The sequence below is a fragment of the Schistocerca americana genome, chromosome 6 (assembly GCF_021461395.2).
Source record: "Schistocerca americana isolate TAMUIC-IGC-003095 chromosome 6, iqSchAmer2.1, whole genome shotgun sequence".
Classification (NCBI taxonomy): Eukaryota; Metazoa; Arthropoda; class Insecta; order Orthoptera; family Acrididae; genus Schistocerca; species Schistocerca americana.
In genome coordinates, this window is record NC_060124.1 from 168,726,387 (window position 1) to 168,751,499 (window position 25,113).

At 38.0% G+C, this 25,113-nt stretch overlaps 2 protein-coding genes and 1 non-coding gene across 3 annotated transcripts in view; 1 reads left to right on the forward strand and 2 right to left on the reverse strand.

Moving 5' to 3' along the window:
• LOC124619267 (transmembrane protein 87A) overlaps window positions 1-14,154 on the forward strand; it is a 70,878-nt gene extending 56,724 nt beyond the window's left edge. Inside the window, exons 14-16 of the mRNA XM_047145534.1 lie at window positions 9,264-9,316; window positions 9,459-9,486; window positions 12,650-14,154. Coding sequence (XP_047001490.1) covers window positions 9,264-9,316; window positions 9,459-9,486; window positions 12,650-12,691 — 123 coding nt within the window. The 3' untranslated portion in view covers window positions 12,692-14,154. The remainder of the gene's footprint in view (window positions 1-9,263; window positions 9,317-9,458; window positions 9,487-12,649) is intronic.
• Window positions 941-21,951, reverse strand: LOC124619268. The gene is made up of 4 exons (XM_047145536.1): window positions 21,926-21,951; window positions 18,274-18,568; window positions 5,307-5,443; window positions 941-1,290 (listed from the first exon to the last, which is right to left on the reverse strand). Exons 2-4 carry the CDS (start codon window positions 18,390-18,392, stop codon window positions 1,130-1,132), a joined length of 417 nt encoding a protein of 138 aa, XP_047001492.1. The 5' UTR covers window positions 18,393-18,568; window positions 21,926-21,951; the 3' UTR covers window positions 941-1,129.
• LOC124620923 lies at window positions 21,659-21,788 on the reverse strand. The gene has a single exon (XR_006980427.1). It is a non-coding gene; the product is annotated as a U11 spliceosomal RNA (small nuclear RNA).
• Window positions 21,952-25,113: the final 3,162 nt, after the last annotated feature.

Here is a 25,113-nt window from a genome sequence, read left to right on the forward strand (position 1 = left end):
GATCCATTTATAACACTGAGTATGGCTTAAGCACTCATCACCGTAGGCTTTCTGCATCATTGGTGTGTCTCTGTAAAGGTTGTCTTGAGTTTAACACAAAATTTAATACAGACACATTGCTGCTCCTCTAACTCTGCCATCTCGAAATTCACAAACTGTACAACACAACATTCTACTCAATACAGCACTGAATAATAACTAACAGAGATACAATGATGAAACTTCTGGCAGTTACACATTAATCCTTTTGGTGCCGTGTTTCAAGGAATCAGCTGAAAAGTGCCAGGCAATTTTGTAGTGAATTGTAGAAGTTTGTTAAACTTACCATAAAATCTGAACCATTTATCATAGGACCTCAATTTTTTCTTTTATAGTTAGTACCTTCAGCTACAGGAATATGAGCAGAGAACACTATTAGGCCTCATACTTCTAAAGAAAACAATATTTGAATTAGTGTTTTTGTACGGAAACAATTAAAACTTTGGTTTTAAATCATATTTAGCCACATGTAATATAATTGAACTTAAAATTTGGCTTCATATTATCAATATACATGGTATTCTGAATGATATAATTTTTGGTGGTGTGTTTCTGTCACGTTTTAGAAAATAATGCACCCTGAGAAAACTGATGCGAAAAATGGGCAAAACATCTATAATTTTGTCACTAGTTTCAACAGAAAATAACATAATACCAATTAAGTTTTAGGGCCATGTATTCACACATACATGTTGACCAACACATTTGGGATGTAATCCCTTCTTACAGAGTACACACATTGTTCTTGATTGTTGTGTCGTATCTTTTGTAGATCTTGAACCACTCCTGGGACAATGTACAGATGATTTTCCCGTTGAATTTCAGACGTGTGAGTGGTGTCTCGGCCAAAGATAGATTTTCTTTATAAAGAATGTAAGCATTCAGAAACATTCTGCCAGTCATTGCTGAAAATCACTTTTCTTCCATAATTTCACAGTCTTCCTCTCATCCAGATAACAGTACGTCGTCGTATCTGAGGAATCAATCCCTCCCATGTATTTATTATATTGAAATATGACATCAGGTTTCTTCATTGGTTGTCATTTGCAAATACTTCTCTCTGACACTGTTTCAGTAGAGGAGGAACTGATCAACAGAACTGGATTTTTCTGCAGAGAAGCACAAAGGCCTTTCTAAAGAATTTGACGTGTCCAATATCAAATTTGGAAAGAAGATTAGGTGGGAGGAATTTTCTGTTCCTCTGTATTGTGCCAGTGAGGAATGTTCCCATGGAATCCAGTTTTTCCACTACTGGAATTGAGATGAAAAAATTGTCACAGAAAATGTGGTACCCCTTGTTCATGTAATTACTAAGAGCAAGTAATTTTGTAATAACGACATAGCCTAATCCGTGCTCTTTTACCTCCACTCTGTCAGCTTCACATCTTGCTCCACGGTACACATAAAATCCAAGGCAGTAGTTCACCACAGAACCACATAGCATCCAGAACTTAACACCCCATCTGTGGTGATGTTTATTAGGGAGACACTGGATGAGTTGAGAATGAGTTGTAGAGCCAACAAGACCTTCGTCAACACTCAGCTGTTGATGAGGCGTATAATGATGATAAAACACATTATTTGCAATGTTCAGCATAATGTCAAAATTTGCATTGGGGTCATACACTAAATGCCCAGGAGGGTGCAATTTTGTATTATCTATCAAGTGGAAAAATTTTAGGAGCTACTGAAATCTATTTCGCGAAAACATTCGGGTAAACCATGGAGTTGCCAGATTTTCGTCTGTGGACCAGTAACTAAAAATTGTCTGTTTCTTTACAAGTCCCATATTTAGTATTACTGCCACAAAAGCCCTCATTTCTGGCACTGAGGAAGGATACTACTTTCTCACAAGAGTTCACTGATAAGTTTACGTTTGCCTCGAGAAATAGCCGCGCACATCTGTTTGTTTCCATTGCCATTATTGTCAACAGTTGCACTGGGGGTGGGGAAACAAGTTAAAAAAATCAATTGATGTAGCATTTATTGGTACATGTTTGGGGCCTGGCAATTCCGAAAATGTGAAGCAGTGCCCCATATTGCCTTCGAAATGAATGTAAAACAACCTTGTGTTTGAAACTCGAAAATATCAATTATTGGCATCGACAATCGAATGAAGTACTTGACGACTATCTTTTGACCTTCGTTTGTCTTCCCGATATCGATATACCACGATCTGTGCCTTAGTTTGAAAGTAAAGTGTGTGAAAATGGCAGTACGATTAGATCATACCTGGCACTTTTCGTGCGTACCCGCGCGATCCGATTAGATTGTATTTGGCACTGAAAGGGTTAAATACAGGCCTGCATTTTGCTCCATCATCCATCTACTTACCAGGCGGCAGCAGCAGATCACACATATATTGGTTTTGAAATATACGAGTTTTTGAAGCCAGTGGCTCCTTCTTCTGGAACACGAGTTGACGAAGTAGGAAGAGGGACGAAGGAAAAGGATTGGTGAGATGTAAGAAATGAGGAGAGTTCAGGAAAGTCCCCCAGGACCCCAGTCCAGAGGAGACTTACTATTTTCTACACCTCACTAGTCCTTTTCCTTCACCCCTTTTCCTACCCCTTCAACTCTTCTGGCAGATGAAGGGACCACTGGTTCCAAAAACTTGAAAATTTTGATACCTTTTGTGTGTTCTCCTGCCACCACTTGGTGAGTAGATTTTTTTTTATCTATCCAATAACATTGTATTTTCAAAAATTGTTTTCGCTGAAACGTTGTTTGTATAAGATACTGATTTTTGACTCCCCCCCCCTCCTTCCAGAACTTTTCTGCGGGCTGCCTGCATTTGATTAGGAGATCTTGAGACTAGCTCAATTTCCTAATTGTACCATACTTAATAGGTGTGGCACTCTTTACAAATCCTGATGCAACTCTGGTATGCTTGCCTTCTTTTTACTTCTGACTTGTTAGTCATTGTGTTGTAATATCTTGCATATTATTCCCTAAGCAGTATTTTATATGGCAAAGAACTAATGGTGTGAGTTATATCCTCTACAAGAGCTACACCAAACCAGTCTTTGGCCTGATAACAATATCATCAACTGGCTGTGTGAATACTGACAGTTTGTTGATAACTGTGTAAGAAATAAACAGAAGAGCTCTGCAGAAAGCTCAATAACATAGGGAAAAGTGAGATTAGCTTCTCTTGTCTGAGTACTAGATGATTGAGTAATAAGGTAGAAGTGTTTCTTGTCTAGTTGGTAAATTTATAGAGGAGTCTGAAAAGGTAGACATACCGTGCCTACGTGAGCATAATATACCTGCATGGTTAGTGTTGTTAAAAGCACAAGATTACATGTTAGCATCGTACTCATGTAGAACTAATACAGGAAAAGGAGTTGTCTCTTATACAAACAGAAAAAACAAGTTCAGAAACATTTACAGAAGCAGATTCTGTAGTGATCAGCACATAGAAGTGTGTGCTTCTAAATGAATACCAAAAAACAGTTTATTTTAATTGTAACTGTTTAGATTTCCACTGGGAAATTTTGAACTGTTTGACATGTAGATTCCTTACTGTGCTATCTGTCATGCGGCAACAAGTAGTCAATTGCGGTGTTTCAATGTAGATTTTCTAAAGGATTAATGGGAAAAACGATCTGGAAACATTATTTGGATCCTACAATTTCATCTCATTAACCTTCCAGTATAGGTCAATTAAGATAGCAGGACTGTAATTGATAATGTTTCCTTTGACAAAGCTCAAAGCAAGAAAATAACTCTATACCTTTTAACAAATGAACTCCCTTACCATCCCATAATTGGGATAAATAAGATAGTGCCGTACAGTACACATTCCCCTCATTGGAAATCAATTAGAATAACTGAGCAGTCGGCTGGGGTGGCCGAGTGGTTCTAGGCGCTACAGTCTGGAACCGCGCGACCGCTACAGTCGCAGGTTTAAATCCTGCCTCGGACATGGATGTGTGTGATGTCCGTAGGTTAGTTAGGTTTAAGTAGTTCTTTTTAAGTTCTAGGGGACTGATGACCTCAGAAGTTAAGTCCCATAGTGCTCAGGGCCATTTTAATAACTGAGCGCTCCAGGACAAATATTTTTAAGGATAGTTTACAAGAGTTGGCATGGGATGAAGTTTGTAGTAAACCAAACCAAATGCTATTGTAAAGTTTAATCTATTCCATGATAAGTTCGTATCATTATTTGAAAACAGGTTTCCTCTTAAGTTAGTCAGAAAGGAAATTTATCAGCCATCTAAAAAACCATAGATCACAAGAGGGATTGAAGCAGTTGGTGAAAGGAAAAGGGAAATTACCTGTTTGCAAGAACAAGTAAAGATTCTCCAATATTGCACACTAAAAAAAGTACTCAAAATTACTAAGAAAAATTGTTAAAAGTCAAGGAACATCACATTAGAAATTAGTAATTATGATAGACAGGACAACAGGCTACAGAACTGGATAACATCACTATTGATGTAAGTAGAAGGGCTGCAAATGCTCAGTCATAGGTAGAAAGTATGTTTAAAACTCATTTTTTCCAATGTAGTAGAAAACACAGGGCAAGCAGTTCAAGAGAAAAATCAAAGCAGTATGTTGGAAAAGCAATTCTCATAAAATTCGATTAAACAAATGTTTTACCATCTCCTAGTGAAATTGAGAAAATTGTGCATTCTCTCAAAAGTAAATTTTATCTGTCTGGTGGTATTTCCAATGGGGTACTAAACACTTGTTCTCACGTGATAAGCTTTGTCCCTTCTGAAATCTGTAATTCAGCATTAACTCAGAGCATTTTTCCAAAGATATTGTAATATGTTATTGTTAAGTCTGTCTGTAAAAATGTTAATAGGATAGATGTTAATAACTGCTTGACTCAGTTCACTAATAAACATTTTCCGAAATGGTGATGTATTCCAGAATGGCATCCCACCTGAGCAACAATATCACTCTCATTAAATCACAACTTGGACTTCATAAGAGATGCTCAGCGGGAGTGTCATTTACAAGTTCACTTTCAAAATTTTGCAACCATTAAATAATGCCACTGTTTGGTATTTTCTGTGACTTAGGGCATTTAACTGCATGTATCATAACATTCTCCTAAATAAACTGATGTTTTATGGAATTGGTCGTACAGTTAACCAATGGATGGTGATGTATCTAATCGAAAGAATGCAGAAAGCTGTACTCAGTAATTCAGCCAATATAAATGGGTGAGAAATCACGATGGGGTTCCCCAAGTCTTGGTCTTAACACCCACTATTGTTTCTCAAATGCTGTAACTATAATTTTTGATTGCTTACCCAGTGATGTAAAATCTCTGCTGGACAATAATGTTAAATTTGAAAACAAGTTGAAGCTTCTCCTTGATAACTCCTTCCATTCTGAAGAAGAATTTCTGTTCATGTAAAAGATGGTGCTAGCAGTTAATAATCCCCATCTGAAATGTAAAAACTAAATAAATAAAAATACATAAAAAAAAACACTTTTAAATAGTCAACAGTAGCCAGATTTACATATGAACGTGTAATGTTGAATGAATGTAAAATGACTCATTCTACATTATGACTAGTCGTATAAATGGTCTATGGAACATGAAACCAATCAACCACCATATGTAGTGAAATTAAAAATGTCTCACCATTGAATGAAATTAATGATTTGCTAAGTTTTTACATGTTGTACATGCATGGCAATACATTTTCTAATGGAACCAAATTATCGACTTTCTGTGGAACTTAATCCTTTTCCATTTTCATTGCTTCTTTCATCACTATGTATTGTAATATTTTCCTAGTTTGATTGGAGATTTAAAAAACTGTGAATGTTCTGCTGTTTGTGAGTTATACAATTGTCTCTTTGGCTCACATAGCCATTCTCAACTAACCACTGCAAATAGTATTGTAAATTAGAAACCATGTTTAACAGAGGATTCACAATCTTGCATTTTAGTTTTGATACAGTTTGCATTTTGTTAGCTTTTGTAAGTGCTGTACTTTATGTGTGTTAAAAGTATCTTAGCTATGTAACAATGCATTTGCTTTTATTCTACTATTCATTTCTTGGGACTCTCATTTTACATCTTTCTAACTAAAAGTCTTGAGTTGGATTCAGAGACGAAATTTGATACCCAGCACCATTATTTATGTATCATACCCATGTCTTCAACAACACAGTTTAGAGTAAGGACAAATCCCCCCCCACGAACCATGGATCTTGCCGTTGGTGCGTAGGCTTGTGTGCCTTAGCCATACAGGTAGCCATACCGTAGATGCAACCACAATGGAGGGGGCCACACAAATGTGTGGTTCGTGAAGAGGGACAGCAGGCCTTTTCAGTAGCTGCAGGGGTAAGAGTCTGGATGATTGACTGATCTCGCCTTGTAACATTAACCAAAATGGCCCTGCTGTGCTGGTACTTCAAACGGCTGGAAGCAAGGGGAAACTACAGGTGTGATTTTTCCCAAGGGCATGCAGCTTTACTGTATGGTTAAATGATGATGGCGTCCTCTTGGGTAAAGTATTCCAGAGGTAAAATAGTCTCCCATTCAGATCTCCGGGCGGGGACTGCTCAGGATGACATTACCAGGAAGACTGGTGTTTTACGGGTTGGAGCATGGAATATCAGCTCCCTTAATTGGGTAGGAAGATTAGCAAATTTAAAAAGGAAAATGAAAAGGTTAAAGTTAGATATAGTGGGAATTAGTGAAGTTCGGTGGCCGGAGGAACAAGATTTCTGGTCAGGTGAATACAGGGTTATAAATACAAAATCAAATTAGGGTAACGCAGTAGTAGTTTTAATAATAAATAAAAAAATAGGAGTGCAAGTAAATTACTATGAACAGCATAGTGAACGCATTATTGTAGCCGAGATAGACATGAAGTCCACACTTACCAAGGGACCGATGACCGCAGCTGTCTGGTCCCTTTAATCCCCCCAAACCAATCCGCACTTACCACAGTAGTACAAGTTTATAAGCTAACTAGCTCTCCGCAGATGAAGATTTTGAAGAAATACATGATGAAATAGAAGAAATTATTCAGTTAATGAAGGGAGATGGTCATGGGAGACTGGAATTCGATAGGAGAAAAAGGAAAAGTAGTAGGTGAATATGGGATATGGGTAAGGGATGAAAGAGGAAGCTGCCTGGTAGAATTTTGTACAGAGAAAACTTAATCATCGCTAACACTTGGTTTAAGAATCATGAAGTAAGGTTTTATATGAAGAAGAGGCTTGGAAACATGGAAAGGTTTCAGATAGATTATATAATGGTAAGACAGAGATTTAGGAGCCAGGTCTTAAATTGGGGGGAGATGTGGACCACAATCTATTGGTTATGAACTGTAGATTAAAACCCAAGAAACTGCAAAAAGGTGGGAATTTAAGGAGATGGGACCTGGATAAACTGAAAGAACCAGAGCTTGTAGAGTGTTTCAGAGAGAGCATTGGGGAATGATTAAGAAGAATGGAGGAAAAAAATATAGTAGAAGAATGGGTAGCTTTGAGAGATGAAAGAGTGAAGGCATCAGAGGATCAAGTAGGTAAAAAGGCGAGGTCTAGTAGAAGTCCTTAGATGTCAGATGAGATATTGAATTTAATTGATGAAATGAGAAAGTATAAAAATGCAGTAAATGAAGCTGGCAAAAAGGAATACAAATGTCTCAAAAATGAGATGATCATCAGGAAGTGCAAAATGGCGAAGCAGGGATGGCTAGAGGACAAATGTAAGGATGTAGAAGCGTGTATCACTAGGGGTAAGATAGATACTGCCTACAGAAAAATGAAAGAGACCTTTGGAGAAAAGAAAACCACTTATATGAATATCAGGAGCTCAGATAGTCGAAACAAGGCACCGGGAGTAAACAACATTCCATTAAAACTACTGATAGCCTTGGGAGAGCCAGCCCAGACAGATCTCTTACCATTTTCAATCCCAAAGTAAGCAGGTGTCGACAGGTGTGAAAATTACCAAACTATCAGTTTAATGAGTCACAACGGCAAAATACTAACTCGAATTCTTTACAAAACTGATAGAAGCCCATCTCAGGGAAGATCAGTTTGTAGAAATGTTGAAACACTGACCCTATGAATTATCTTAGAAGATAGATAAAGGAAAGGCAAACCTACATTTATAGCATTTGTAGACTTGGGGAAGGCTTTTGACATTGTTGACTGGAATACTCTCTTTCAAATTCTGAAGGTGACAGGGCTAAAGTACAGGGAGCGAAAGGCTAAATAAAAACTTTGAGGTTTGCCGATGACATTGTAATTCTGTCAGAGACAGCAAAGTACCTGGGAGAGCAGTTGAACGGAATGGACAGTGTCTTGAAAAGAGGATATAAGATGAACATCAACAAAAGCAGAATGAGTATAATGAAATGTAGTCAAATTAAATCAGGTGATGCTGAGGGAATTAGATTAGGAAATGAGACACTTAAAAGTAGTAGATGAGTTTTGTTATTTTGGGAGCAAAATAACTGATGATGATCGAAGTAGAGAGGATATAAAATGTAGACTGGCAATGGCAAGGAAAGCATTTCTTAAGAAGAGAAATTTGTTAACATCAAGTATAGATTTAAGTGTCAGGAAGTCTTTTCTGAAAGTCTTTGTATGGAGTGTAGCCACGAATGGAAGTGAAAGATGGATGATAAATAGTTTAGGCAAGAAGAGAATAGAAGCTTTCGAAATGTGGTGCCACAGACGAATGCTGAAGATTAGATTGGTAGATCACATAACTAATGAGGAGGTACTGAGTAGAATTGGGGAGAAGAGGAATTTGTGGTACAACTTGACCAGAAGAAGGGACTGGATGGTAGGACATATTCTGAGGCATCAAGGGATAACCAATTTAGTATTGGAGGGGCAGTGTGGTGGGTAAAAATCATAGAAGGAAACCAAGAGATTACACTAAGCAGATTCAGAAGGATGTAGGTTGCAGTACTTAGTTACTTGGAGATCAAGAAACTTGCTCAGTATAGAGTATCTGAACCAGTCTCTGGACTGAAGACCACAACAACAACAACAACAACAACAACAACAAAGGCAAATCAGCTCAAAGATTATTACAGTTACAAAGCTGAAGTATTGAGCATCAGCAATGCATGTCTAACACAAAGTTGTATGTTGTGACTGTTCTTTGATCGTTTGTGCAAGGACTATCACATTTTAGAATTTAGTGGTGGCTTTGCAACCTTATACTTGACTCACATACTATATTTTTCTCCAATTTTTTAAAGTCATGTTTTATATTTTTCTTGCAGGAAGATGACCTGAAATGGGTTGAAGAAAACATCCCATCATCTGTGCCTGACACGTATGTGTTACTTATCATGAGGATAAAGTTTATTTTTTGTACCTATAGCATAATTTTTCAATAGTGAATAAGCCATATTAAATACTCTATGTTAATTATGTTTGCATATTGGAGCTAAAATGATTCTTTCTCTTCTTTACAGTGCATTACCTATCTTGGATTCAGATGAGGTAAGTTATGTCTTCTTCTGTCTTTCTAATTTCAAGAGGATGGAGGTTAATAGTGTAACTGCTCACTGATGCATTTTGAGGTGGATCAGTCCCTGAGTGAGAAAATGAGGTGAAGTGATTTACAGACAGCATAGAAAAAATAAATCAACATACTTGGACAGAGATTTGAGGAGTGCAGTTTATATATCCGTATGCCATCTGTGATTTCCTCAAATCAGATCATTGCAGAGAAGGCTCCCTAGTGCTGATTCCATATTTAAAATGAAAGAGAGCAGTAATAACAATGATTTTCATCGCAGTACATATAGTCAGTTATCATAGAGTAATTGCATACCATTATGTATTGCTGTAATCAATTTCTATTATATGCTAATCAGCAGTTGGATCCAGTTCTCACACCTCTCAGATACATAGCTTCATCTCACATCGTTTGAGACATTGTAAAAGACTGTACTCCCATTTCTGTGGTGGCGATGTATATGAGCATAAGTTTTTGTCGCCACAGTACCTTTCAGTAATATTCTTTTGAATATGCAACACCCATCATAATATGATAAAACTACAAATTTTTAGGCTACTATTGCACACCACAGTCATCAGTTGCACATATAGAATAATCGTGTTGAAGAGATGGTCGTTGTGTTCATTTCATAGCTGGAATACACCTCACCTTCTCCAAAACTCTGACAATCACACACAGTTCACCACCATAGGTGCTGAATTTGTTCAGTATATGGATCTACAAGATACAGTTAGGGGATAATGGGATTATCTCTCTGCTTAGACTGCTCAGTGTATTATTCTCAGTTGTCGCTTTGGGGCCTGGGAGACCATATGCATTTGTTATGTTTCGCCACCAATCATTTCTGTTCCTGGCTTTCGTGGTCCACTCTCCTTTTCTCAGGCCCATTGCATCCATATTCCAGTTGTCATCCTTCCACCTCATCTGTGGCCTTCCTTTTGCCCTCCATGGGGGGGGGGGGGGGGGGGGGGCAAGCTTCAAGCCAGTGCAATCAAAAGATATGATTATTTATGTCACATACTTTGAACTTACTCGTCAAAACCTATAGATGAACTTCCCTATACACATGTTGGACCTGGTGTTCTAGCGGTAAAGCACATGCCTGGAAATCGAGATGTCTCTGGATCATATCTTGGTCTGACCACAGATTTTTCAGTCTTCGTTTTATCCTAGCCTTCACCCCTCAGTGATGCGAGGAGGCACCAGAAACAATACATGGTTTGGATTCCACATTAAACTGTGGGTCCCCTTCCTCCAGTTGGATAATGGGGATAGGTTAGGGACACCCAACTCACCAAAGTGGTGACTAATAGAAAGCAGTCAGAAACAGGCTGGAAAGGTTTTAAGGGTGTTGCAGGGTAGTTTGTGCTGAGAAATAACTGTTAAGAAAAACATTCAGTACACTGCACTGTTTCAGAGTTAATTAGCACTGAAGTTAGCCAGTCAGGTTGTTATGTGTGTAAATTCAGGTGGCCTGCCAGAGGCTATCTTCTTTTGGTTTCCTAAAACTCAACAAGTGAGCGATACAAAATAGGATATGCTGCAGTAGTAAGGATCGAACCCAAGCCCGAAGGCTGAGCAGTCTCGTGTACTATCATCTTCGCTATGAGAGGACACTAATTGTATGTGACAGGTGGCTTGAATTTGTGCACACAATGACCTAATTGGCTATCTTTATTGCATTAGCTCGGAAATGGCACAATGTATCGAATTTTTTCCTTAAGAATTATTTTTCAGCACAACCTACCCTGCAACATCGTTACACGCTTTTCAGATGTTTCTGGCCACCCTTTATACATAAATAGGTTTGTATGGAACCCTCAAAGCATGAGTCCTACTCACACCTCTCATAAACTATTAGGCAGAAGGAGATGCATTGCTGGTACCCAAACAGTTCTGCAGATTTGTTTGTAGGTTTCTCTTTGAAAGAAGAAACACTGCAGATCAGGTATGTTTGCTGTGAGGACTACACTGGGGAAGGTAGTATTGTATGGGGAAGTGGGGAATGTTTATGTTCGGGAATGTTGCATTCATAGTGAGAAGGAAAGTGTCTAATGACAATGGGACAAAACCTATATAAAGTTGCTAAGGAAAGTGATTACTGTCTTGGATTGAATTTAGAAAAAAAAGACAGCATCAGTCAGTTGGAGATGGTAGTAAGCAAAAGGAGAAGAGCTTGTTGTGGAAACATTGTAACCAGCTGTGAGAGGATGATGTGTTAAATGACTGTGAAAATGGAAATGCAGACTCGTGGGACATGTTTCAGGATGGATCAGTATAACCAGTATGAAATTAAACCACTAGAAAATAAAACTGTGGAGAATTTCACAAGGAATATGGAAAGGTTGGATATTACAGGTAGGCAGGTATAGTCAGTTCAGGAATAGACTACTGTGGCTTTTATATAAACTTGAGTACGGATACCTGAGAGCTTTGGGTATGGCAGGTAGGCAAGAAAAAAGAAATACAGGACTGGTTTTAAGTAGCCAAAAGTGGAAACTTGTGTGAAAAGGAAAGAAAAATTATGACAGACCCACTAGTCACTAGTGCCTTGTTAATGTGAAGTTCATAACTTCTAAAGTCACATATCATTAATGACCATGCATTGTAACATACAACACAAATTACTGCTAATGGTGATAAAATATAACAATATAAGGAAAAGATAGATTGCTACTTACTGTAAAGATGACACGTTGCAGACAGCCAAAACTAAAAGACACTTACATATTAGCTTTTGGCCTGACCTTCATAAAAGTAAAAACACACACACACACACACACACACACACACACACACACACACACACAAAATCAGAATTCATTCACACAAGCAAGCAACACCTCATGCTTACATGATCACCATCTGCATTCTGGTCCAAGCTGCCACAGATAGCAGTTTTTTTCCTTATATCGATGTTATTCCAACCTGGAGTTTCCAATGTTTGCTGATAAAATATACTTACTTTCGATTTATTTGTCACTTTATAGTGTGATAAAACCGTTATTATTTCAGTGTTTGTGTTCAAAATCTCAAAACAGATTTCATTATTATATTCTTAAATAATTGTTTATTTAGCTTCTTAAACAGATATAATTCAGAAAAGTAACTTAATAACATTTACTTTTTTCGTCCCTCCAGGAAATCATGACAACAAAGTTCGAGGTTTCGAAAATGCAGTGAAAACAGCAGTATACGTACTTGGAAGTATAATGTGTAAGAGCTTCCTGTGCAGTTGTCGAGTGTTATGTGATTGGGAAGAGGGACAGCGGATGTTCAGACCTCAGTGTGCAAGTTATCTGTGGTCATGCGAGTCACTGCCCGAGACTGTGTACAGAAGATGCCAGTGGCTGTGTTGAGAGAGTACTACTTTCATCACATTGTTAAAGTAGCACAAATAATAGTGCATTAACATAAAATTTGTCTTCAAATAAATATTTTTACACAACTATATTAGTTTAAAAGCAGAGTTATGTACAAATCACATTTCTGCAAAGTTAATTATTTATTAATACAGATTAGTGCTGTCCAGATTCCACTCCTTTTTAACAGAATAGTAGTATTGCTTCCAGGACGTAGCATACTGTTAATGTTGTGCTTTTTTGAAGTCATTTGCTGGTGTTTATTACTGGAACATGAGCTGGGACAGCTGGATACCAGTTTTTATGTGGATGTTAAAATCGGATACCAGTGCCTTTTAAGTAAAATATGCAAACAGTTTATTATCAGTGTTTGTTTGTGATTAAGCTCCAAGTTCCTTTGTAATGAAGAGAAAAAAATCAGAATTCAGACTGAATTAGTTTTGCTAGGTAGGATTTTTTACTTAGGTGGCTGTGGATCTGATCTCTTGATCATTTGTGAATAAATTAATCCTTTAAAGAGTTTGTGTAAATATAAACAGTTGGTAGCTTGAAATTTTATATCTACATGACAGTTAAGAGAAATGTCAAAAATGGAGCCACCTATTTTTTTCTGATCTGTGATCACAGATGTTTCACGGTTGCATTAATATGGAGAACTATGTTCCTGTGACATAAAGTTGACTTATTCTCAGGCTGGTTCTTTTGTTGCATATTAGCTACATCAAACATTTTTGTTTAAGAAAGATTATACTAATATGTAACATGCAATGTATTGTAATAGAAAATATGTATTCCTTTATTGTTATTTGACTTAAGCCTAAAAATCTTGTTAGTATTATTAACTTGTGATCCACAGTGGTTGTTTTCCACAGGAAGAAACTGGGAAAAGTTTATTTTAGTTCGTTTGTAGCCACCGGCATTTTCTACATCCCTATTTTTGTGACATTGCTTTTTAAAACTGATTATTTTACTTGGCACTGTGCACCTTATTTTTGACATTATTTGTGATATTTGTTAACTGTACAACATACTATGTACCATAAAATAATTTTATAAGCTACATGAAGGGAGGTTTATTTAACACAGATCTTCTAGTCACCTTTGGTTTAAGCTGTCTGCTGAGTGGAAAAAAAAATTCTGTTTCACTCTCCATAGTATTATATGTTTGTGGCAATAAAATTAATGAAAGTTGTATACCATGAAGTGTGTGAATAACAAAAAACATATGAATTATGTGCCTCACCTTTAAAAAGATTCTTAAAATAAAATCTGTTTATAAAATAACACATACCATTTATAAAACCTTTATAACTGCTCTATCTATCTATCTATCTATCTATCTATCCCCTACCTCTATACACATATAAAGCAAATTGCTATTACTTGCAGACTGAATGACTCTGAACTGTTTGTCCGACTGAGACTCGAACCCAGAACCTTGCCTTTTGTGTAAAATACTCTTCTGACTTGACATATCAAGACATGACTTAAGACCCTCCTAACAGTATCACTTCTACCAGTACCTTTATTTCAGGAGTGTTAGTCCACCAGGTGTGCAGCAGAACTTGTGCAAAGTTTTTATTCTCATGCTTTAATGCATTGCTTTAGCCTGTCTGATGACATTCTTTAGCACTTTCCAGTATTATCAGCTGTGAAATTTTGTAACCGGGCTATTCTTTCCTTCATATTATGATACAGCCTCCACTCCATCTTACGTGATATTCTAATGACATTAGTTATCCAAATTGGTTTCTTATTATTACTGCATACATACCTGCAATTTTTAGTTATTAAAGCAACTGATAAATATTTGATGAAATGTATATTTACTGATCAAGTCATTTGTATTGTAGACTTCTTGCTAAGTTTGCCTTTGAGATTAGATTCAAATGTCTGTATTGTAGGTGCACTCAGCTCTTAAATCTTTTGTTTAGTGCTTGACGATATGGCTCTGCCTTGATTCAGTTCAAGTATTACTATCAATGCACCATGATCTGAAAGACCATTGCTAATTTTAGTTACATTGTGCCCATCAACTTGAGAACAACCTCACAAAGTACTGTCCATGATTGTGCTTGAAGTAAATTCATTAACATTCTATTCCCTGAAGAATAAGAAAGAAAGTTCATACTGAAATTTCGACATAAATTCAACTTTATGCATTTCGTAAGAACTGAACCTAGCACAGTGTCAAGTCTGAGAGTAAAACCCTGTAGTCTGAACAGGGTCATCTCTAACGGTGTATGACACAAAGGTTTTCCTTGAAAACTCACTCTCCGACACAGTCTTCAAATAATTGGTCTTTACAATATTTGGAATTCCGATTATTTTGAATGAATCATTGCATTTGGGAATAATGGGCACACTTCTCCTCAGCAGTGAAGTCTTTGCATAGAAATTAGATAAGAGGTACTTTTGAGACATAAAAATGTCTGAGTCAAGATCTATTAGCAATTCATCGACTTAATTCCTCTGTTTTGACGAAATAAGCTTACTGCTCCTTCTGATCTTCATTTCCCATTTATTAAAAACTTTCCTCCTACATGATTTCACCCTAGAAAAAGTCTACTCCTTCTGCAAATTTATCATTGGAATTTGGCCTTGAGTGAGTCCAGATCCACTTGGTATACTAGCACTTTTTAGCTTAACCAACTATTCCTTCCCAATCCTAGGCAGGTGTAGGCTTTGTCTAGTATAGATACTCTCAAATGGCAGCAACAAAATGCATGCCTTGCCAGCAGTCACCAGTGCCCTCTCAAGACTCATATTAACTCGCCTAACAGCACTGTCGACACTGGTCAGTAAACACATCGTTGATCATAACGCCGGAACAACTGTACAAAGTTAACATTATGGTCTGAGTCACAACCTATATCATAGGCACAGTCACAACCAAGACTGGCACTGTGGTTCATAACATCACTATGTTTCAGAAAAAAAGAATATTGCAACTTAAGGCAGCTGATATTCTACAGGGTGGGCAGAAAGTAACTCTATTTTTATTTTTTCTCTCCTACAACATTGTAGGTATAAACACAGATTTCTACTAATTTATAATTTATTATATACCATTGTCTTTCCAAAAGTTACAACTCCTTGTCTGCTCCAGTATTTTCTAGTTGTTGTTGTTGTTGTTGTGGTCTTCAGTCCTGAGACTGGTTTGATGCAGCTCTCCATGCTACTCTATCCTGTGCAAGCTTCTTCATCTCCCAGTACCTACTGCAACCTACATCCTTCTGAATCTGCTTAGTGTGTTCATCTCTTGGTCTCCCTCTATGATTTTTACCCTCCACGCTGCCCTCCAGTACTAAATTGGTGATCCCTTGATGCCTCAGAACATGTCCTACAAACCGATCCCTTCTTCTGGTCAAGTTGTGCCACAAACTTCTCTTCTCCCCAATCGTATTCAATACTTCCTCATTACTTATGTGATCTACCCATCTAGTCTTCAGCATTCTTCTGTAGCACCACATTTCGAAAGCTTCTATTCTCTTCTTGTCCAAACTATTTATCGTCCATGTATCACTTCCATACATGGCTACACTCCATACAAATACTTTCAGAAATGACTTCCTGACACTTAAATCTATACTCGATGTTAACAAATTTATCTTCTTCAGAAACGCTCTCCTTGCCATTGCCAGTCTACATTTTATATCCTCTCTACTTCGACCATCATCAGTTATTTTGCTCCCCAAATAGCAAAACTCCTTTACTACTTTAAATGTCTCATTTCTTAATCTAATTCCCTCAGCATCACCCGACTTAATTCGACTTCATTCCATTATCCTCGTTTTGCTTTTGTTGATGTTCATCTTATATCCTCTTTTCAAGACACTGTCCATTCCGTTCAGCTGCTCTTCCAAGTCCTTTGCTGTCTCTGACAGAATTACAATGTCATCGGCGAACCTCAAAGTTTTTATTTCTTCTCCATGGATTTTAATACCTACTCCGAATTTTCCTCTTTTTTCCTTTACTGCTTGCTCAATATACAGATTGAATAACATCGGGGAGAGGCTACAACCCTGTCTTACTCCCTTCCCAACCACTGCTTCCCTTTCATGTCCCTCGACTCTTATAACTGCCATCTGGTTTCTGTACAAATTGTAAATAGCCTTTCGCTCCCTGTATTTTACCCCTGCCACCTTTAGAATTTGAAAGAGAGTATTCCAGTCAACATTGTCAAAAGCTTTCTCTAAGTCTACAAATGATAGAAACGTAGGTTTGCCTTTCCTTAATCTTTCTTCTAAGATAAGTCGTAAGGTCAGTACTGCCTCACGTGTTCCAGTATTTCTACGGAATCCAAACTGATCTTCACCGAGGTGGGCTGCTACTAGTTTTTCCATTCGTCTGTAAAGAATTCGTGTTAGTATTTTGCAGCTGTGGCTTATTAAACTGATTGTTCGGTAATTTTCACATCTGTCAACACCTGCTTTCTTTGGGATTGGAATGATGTTCTTCTTGAAGTCTGAGGGTATTTCGCCTGTTTCATACATCTTGCTCACCAGATGGTAGAGTTTTGTTAGGACTGGCTCTCCCAAGGCCGTCAGTAGTTCCAATGGAATGTTGTCTACTCCGGGGGCCTTGTTTCGACTCAGGTCTTTCAGTGCTCTGGTATTTTCTAGATGCTGTCTTAAATGAACAGGTATGTTTGCTGTGACCTTCCTCAAGAACTCAGCAGGAATACTACTTATGACCGCACAAACATTTATCAAGTTAGCCAAGAGTTTATTGTAGGCCTATGCTGTGATATACATCTCCCTTAGCCCCCCCCCCCCTCCATAAGCCCCCCCCCCTCCATCCAACAGAAATTGCATTGGGTGAGGTTGGGGTTTATGCTGGTCGTTCTGTTGAGGCTTCCGCGATCTATCCATTGTCCTGTGAAGCTACTGTCATACAGACAAAGCGTATTGTGGGGAACTCCATCTTGCATAAACAACAGTTCATGTGGCATGTCTCATTCAGAAATTGTAGGCAATACAAAATTTTCTAACATTTCTAGATATCTTTCAGTGTCAGTAGTGTTTCTCAACAGGCAAGGTCCAATAATGCACGAAGAAATCAATCCACACCACACTGTTACTTTCAGCTTTCCCTAATTTTTTTTAATGGTGCCTTTGCAATTACCCACTGCCCCATAATGACTACCATGATGATTAATGGATCCTTCTCTCCCCCCCCCCCCCCCCCCACATGAAACAGTATTATCACTCCACTGAATTTTTTCATACAGGTGTAGACGATCATGGCATGCGAAAATCATTTCACAAAATTCTACAAGCGTATCTCACTCATTTGGATACAATATTTGAATATAATGAAGCTTCCACGGTTTGTAATGTGACTTTGTGAACAATTGTACATACAGAACAGTATGTGACACCGCTCTCTCTTGCAGCCCACCTTGTTGATTTTGAAGGGTTTGACTTGAACATCTCCCTCAGTGTGGCCACCTTTTTCTCTGAGACTGAAGTTGAGGGCCTTCCTGGTCTCTTTGTGTCCATGACACCTCCAGTAGGCATTAATTTTCTGTGGCAATTTTTAATTGTTTTTGCATCCAGAACAGCTTGCTTCCCATATTGACCCCTTCACCACATTTGGACCTGAGTCACAGATTGACACACCTCATCTCTTGTTGCAAACTGTGGCTCTCTTCTCAATGCTTAATTGTCCTGGCATCTCCGTGGCTTCACAGGATCTGGAAAAAAAATATGAAAAAATAGCATACTTTAGTGTATAAAACAAGATAACTTCCACTGCAGCAATATAGGAAATCTTAAAATACGAAATAGGGAGTTCTTTCTGCCCAAATGCAGTATACCTTGATTTATCACAGTTCATGATATATGACAATGTATGAAATTAAGAAAAGGTATACCTCTATTCCAAAGATTGGTTTGAACACTGCAATGCCTTAATCTACATGGTCATATTAGAGTTGATAGGCCTTTTGCATTTCTCTGATCTTTGAACTGAACTGACTTACACAGTCTGTCAGAGGGGAACTAAACAGTTTAACATGTACTCTGAGCTACACTGCAACTTGGCATTTCTCATCAGAGTAAACCATTTCTAGAGATGACAGAAGTGATATGAGACAGAGAAAAATCCCTAGAGCCAACAGAGGTTCAAACCATGGAGGTTTTCATTGATTGGTTGACTGATTGACTCATCATACTCCGTAGACAACATTACAAAAGAGAACCATCAGGGAAGGATAGCAAGTCGAGGAATACATTAACGAAAGACAAGGAAATCAATCGATGCAGAGTATTAACAATAAAGTAACACTATAGTGCTTAATGTTATTCATGTTTCTCGGCTAAATTTAACCAAGTAAATTAGAAAGACAGCTGCTGCCTCAGGTATACTAAATATCTACTGTTCATGTACCATTGTTAGCTTAATTCTTACACTTACACCCACTTTCTGCAGTTGACTATGAAGTACAAGGCAGAGGGTACTTCGCATTGTACACTGAATTAAGATTTCTTCTCATTCCGTTCGCAATGCACGGGAAGAATTGACTGCTTAAATGCCCCTGTGCATACTGTAATTAGTCAAATCTTGCTACGGAAGCCATACATAGGGAGCAGTAGTATACTCCTAGATTCCTGTCTTTAAAAGTGGTTCTTGGAACTTCATAAATAAGTGTTGTGTGATAGTTGGTTTCTTCCATGTTAAGGTATATGTTTCAGATATTCATGATACACAGTCATTTGACCATTCATATTGCCCTTCTTCGTTGATCAAACTGGCATTTTTCAATGCAAATAGTACCTACATTTTGTAAACCCTGAGTCTTGTTTAGATACATTAATACTTGTCATGGAATTGTGCAAATAACACTGCTTCATGCCATTTTAGTAACAGAGCTTTTCAGTCCTTGAATCTTAGTATTCAGATTATGACTACTGATGTGTTTTTCATTTGAATTGGTTGTGATTCTGAATTTTGAGGTGAGTGAAGATGCGAGGAGGAAGGAGAATATACTAATGAGTTATCTGAGGTAGGGAGCACTAAACAAACAAGTAACAAACTGAGATTACTGACAGAAGAGCATCTGTTAAAGTTAGTGTGCAGGTAGCAGTGGAGGTCAATGAGAGATGCACAGTATATTTTAAAAAGCTATTTCAAGTTAGCTGTAGAACACAATAAGAGGACCATGCAAACACCTAAAAATAAACAGCCACTGCAGTAATCACAAATCTTACGTCATACTGACAAGTTTTCAGAAGACAGCATAGTAGCTTGAAATGAACTTGCAGAAATTACTGAGTACTGCAGCCAATAAGACTTATCACAAATGGCAGTGCACTGATGTCATCACCAAATGAAATGACTAAAATCTGGAGTATGGGACCATCCAATTTAGGACAGACTTTTGCATGACAACTAATTCTACATACATCGAATCTATGAAACACTGCCTCCTGAAAGACTGGCTGGCATTTTCCCTACCCACACTGCCTGAGAAAACATCTAATTTTCCACCAAAGGGAGTTTAAAGCCCATGATATGCCACATGTGAATGAGAGGGTGATAATCTAGGCAGCAACTTGAATAGTTAACCTGACTTGTGAAGTATTCAGTATAGGTATATGTTGAACTTCCCATGAGTTCTATGAGTAGCACTCAGTCGTGGTTGTGGTTTAGTCAATAGTTTATTTGTGTTGTATGGCCAACTGCCTCACATTTACAAAAATTATATGTTGGGTATGTTTTGGTAAGCAAACCTCGTGAGGCAATATGGTTCTCATTTTAGCCAAACAGTAAAACGCCTTGTGATACTGGAGCACACCCAGACTCAATTAGATGGTTATAATCTTGGAAAAAATTAACAGCATTGTACTCTCTTCATTAAGGACTATCTATCAAAGGAAGTGTGGAGGTGCTTAAATTTCTGCAGGTCTTAGACTCAATTCATTTAGTAATTACACACTTACAGAGCAGTATTCATGAAGGTCCTACACCTGTCCATTACTATTTCAATCTTAGTGAAATGAGAACTGGGCATACATATGTACACTTGATTCATATTTTAATTAATTCTGCACACAGTCTTCCAGGAAAATGAACACAAAACTTTACTGATGATGTGCCTAGGACATTTAATGGGTATTCATGCATGAAAGACACTCACAATGTGTTTGTACGTGTTTAATGAAATAAAAACTGTGATGTAGATTTGGTTATTGCATACAGACACTTCTAGGAACAGTAGTGAATTTCAAAAACGAACGAATTTTATCACTTTTTTAACAGTACTGTAATATGCTTAACTCGGGTGAGTATAGTTTTTCTGAGTTTTACGCAGTTTCCTATCAGACTCACAATATTCAGATACATCTAAATACATTCTATGTTCACATTTATAGTAGTTTTTAACACTGGTTGCTAACAACTGTAAAAAACTTTGCAAAGTGAATGTACAGTGTTGCTGGGAGCTTTTGAAACGCAGTGTACCTGATATTTTAAATTGCAAGTGGAATAATTAATGGTCTGGGCGTTATATTTGGGATCCAGTTGCGAATGACTCCATGGCTATATGCTTTGACATAAAGCAAGGAAAATTTGTTTCCCGATTCGGCGCGGATGAGCCAGTTCGGTGAGTCCATAATGACAATGTATCAGAAACTATGATTTATTCACAAATTACAAATAGTGTGAGAGTGCCTCTGATGGAGAGAGAGCTTTTAACACAAAGTACAAACTGATCGGCCTCATTGTTCGCTGTATGTATGTAAACTGTAGATTACCAATCACCATATGTTTCGTTCCATATTGCGGGGGCGTCAGTGCTTATTGGCAGCCAACTGCCCCACAAATACAAAAATTACGTGTTGGGTATGTCTTGATAGCCATACCCCACGAGCCGTTAAGGCCCATGCACCATGAAAGTGGCGAACACCCTTTTTAAACCTAAACGTGCTTCAGGTACGCTTAAGTAAACGTTAAGTTCGTGCTTCTATTCGAGCACATATACCATCTATTATAAAATGAAAGGTTTAACGCAACGAAGAATCGATATTATATTAAAAAATGCTTTTGTTACTTATGAAATGCAGCATTGTGTCTTAGTTACTCTCCTAGGTAGTCTTTTACCGTTTTTTTTACGCGAATCCAGTATGCACTACGCTCAACGCCATCTACCGTTCAGTCTGTGCACTAACGAGCAGTAGCGCGACCTTGGCGCGATCTACGGTGATAGCTGTCGACTGTAGAAGCGTGGTTTTAGCCGACAGATTGACTTACAAGATTGTTGTGATTAAGGTACTTGATCAATAGTAATCGTCTCTAGGCACCCTATGTTTATTGTTTTTGCTTTATGCGCCGCACTTCGGGGCTAAAATCCACCTTAAAATGCTAAATTAAACTGTTGAACATTACATCTGATTCCGCTTTCATCTCTGTGTAGATCTTGAAAATAGAACCGCATCAGACAACGTGAATAACAACATGTAGGCTTATAGTTCCTGCAGCAAGTTTACTATTATAAATACGTCACCGTAACGTATATATATGATTGCAGTGATCAACTAAAGGTACTTTGTAGCTGTAGGTGGCATGAACGCTTTTTGTTGCTACGTGGTGATCACGTTACGGGAAATATTTAACACACAAGGCACTTCCGTTGGCTTTAAAAAGCGAAGTTTACATGACGACATTTACGTTTCAAGCCTCTGCACTATCTGCCACTGCGAATGCGCGGTGCGCGTTTGCGCAAGTTCGTGGCAATGTTGGTAGCCAAACATACGTTATTTCTGCTACAAGCACACCCAAATTCTGCTACAATACCAAATATAATTTACGATATAGCCTACAAATAAATACAGGCTGGAAAAGGACTTAAACTATAAACGAATATATTCCATACCGTAACAGCCAACGATACCAAGGACGACTGTGAATGAGCCTCGAGATCGGTCCTGTTATATTGACATAAATAATATTAATGTGTTGTGTATTCCTATCGAAATTCTTATTTTGTAATTCCTTAAACAGTCTGTAACGGCGTTACAAACAGCTTGCGGCTGTTGGCATCCTTAAGAGCTTTCCAGCCTTGGCATAGTAAATTCTCATTAGATTGAGATGAGTCTTCATGTTAGAACCGTTATCATAGCCCTGGCCCCTCACGTCCTCCAAAGGTATTTTCACTTCCGCTATTAAGACTACCCCTGTACGCCCCCAACTAGACGGCCGGCCGGAGTGGCCGTGCGGTTCTAGGCGCTACAGTCTGGAGCCGAGCGACCACAACGGTCGCAGGTTCGAATCCTGCCTCGGGCATGGATGTATGTGATGTCCTTAGGTTAGTTAGGTTTAATTAGTTCTAAGTTCTAGGCGACTGATGACCTCATAAGTTAAGTCGCATAGTGCTCAGGGCCAGAGCCAACCAGACGTATCTCTTCCAGGTACAAATCCAAGAATATGTTCACTAATATTTACATCGCTCATGCCAAGATCAGTAGAAGTCACATTCACAAAAAGCACTATCATTGTCATTTGCACAAAATCAGAAATATATGGTGTACAGCCCAAAATTAAACTACAATATTTAGCAGATGTCAATAAAGACAACATTTTATTCTTAATTTTTTGGTGGAGAATGCGAATTATTTCATTTTGTATGTTTGTATCCAGATAATGACGAGACTTACTTTCACAAATTGTTGCTCTCCTTCTATTTTCGCCGAGAACTGACTCAAATTTAGCAAATAATTCGACCAATTTTAAAAAATTTCCTTTGTTGTGTGTGAACGGTTTGTCAGAAGTTCCTCTTAAGGGAAACCACTGTCTAACCAAAAACTGGATAACTGCTATAAGGCGTTCGATTACACCTTCCCAATGCCGAGTTTCTGCATTTAATATCTGCAGGGTTCCTGTATCGACAGTACTGACAGATTTTAATCTTTTAGCAGGCTCTACGCACTTGGTGAGATTGTAATTGGCGAGCTCTATCCAGTTTTGGTGCAATTCTAAGTGCACTTGGGACCTACCGTGGCAAGCTAATGTCTCAGAAATGTGCCACCAGTTGTTACAACCACCTGAAGACGATAATTTTGTAATGTTCGAAAAGAGTTTATAGCTGAAACAAAAAACAGCATTTGCACTTTTTGAATAAACTACCATTTCTTCTGAACAATTTCCGTTATCTGTTCTGGAGGCTCTAACAAAATCATGTATTTTGTCGGGCCATTTTGCGGGTTCTGAATTAATTACATCACTGACAGTTTAAGTATCAGATGACGACTTGCTAGAATCAGCTGGAACAGTTTCACATTCATCAGAGAGCTTGCATACAATATCATGTTTACCCAGCGACGTTCATCTAAGGCCTGATTTACGTCTGCGTCTGGATTTGTGCCTGGATCATTCTGATGAAAGTCTTCTTTAGGTTGGAATAATTTATCTAAAGAATATTTCATTTTTTTGTCTACATTTTCTCTTTCTGCTCGCCTTTTCCTGTACTGGCAGCCTGAAAGGTGTTTCTTGCCGTCAGACACTGCAACAGTTTATACAATTTGCAATAATTTACGGCCTAATGAAAACACGTCGCGTCACAGTGAGAAAACGTTTTCACACAAAACTGATAATACGTTGGCACTGCCAGATGAATGTACAATTATCAGCTTTTAACACAATCGTTATTGTCTTTACTGAACAGCCTCCAAAAGGAATGATACGGACGGTGATATAACTGTCTTTACCTATATCATTATTGTTCGAAGTGAAGAGATGAAAGTAAACTGTGTCTGGCAAATAAAATGTTTCCAATATGTGCACCACATACAGACCTATATTGGTGCCACAATCCACAGTTCGACCACTCCATCAAACACTTAACTCGCCACTTGGCTATTTACTATAATGCAAGCCACCATTGCAGCTATACTATAATGAAAATGCCAACTGAGAGCGTGCACGGCTGCCAACTCCCAAAAATATCTGCCCCGTAAACGCAAGTCGAAACATCCCCAAGACTCAATATTCATTATCTAAAACCTCTAAAAGAAAGTATCCAGATTTTTGTGTTAATTTTACTTTTTTATTTGAATATTATTCAACGTTTCAAACATAATTTCAACTTTTTATGAAACATTCTCTAAGTTTTAATGCTAATGCCAAGCAAACATAGCATTTTGAATGGATTATGTGTAATACAAGATCTGCATTTTGTTGCAGAGAAATACGAGCGATCAAAGCAGTCTTCGGCATTTCAATGCACAGCCTGCTTCATAGCTT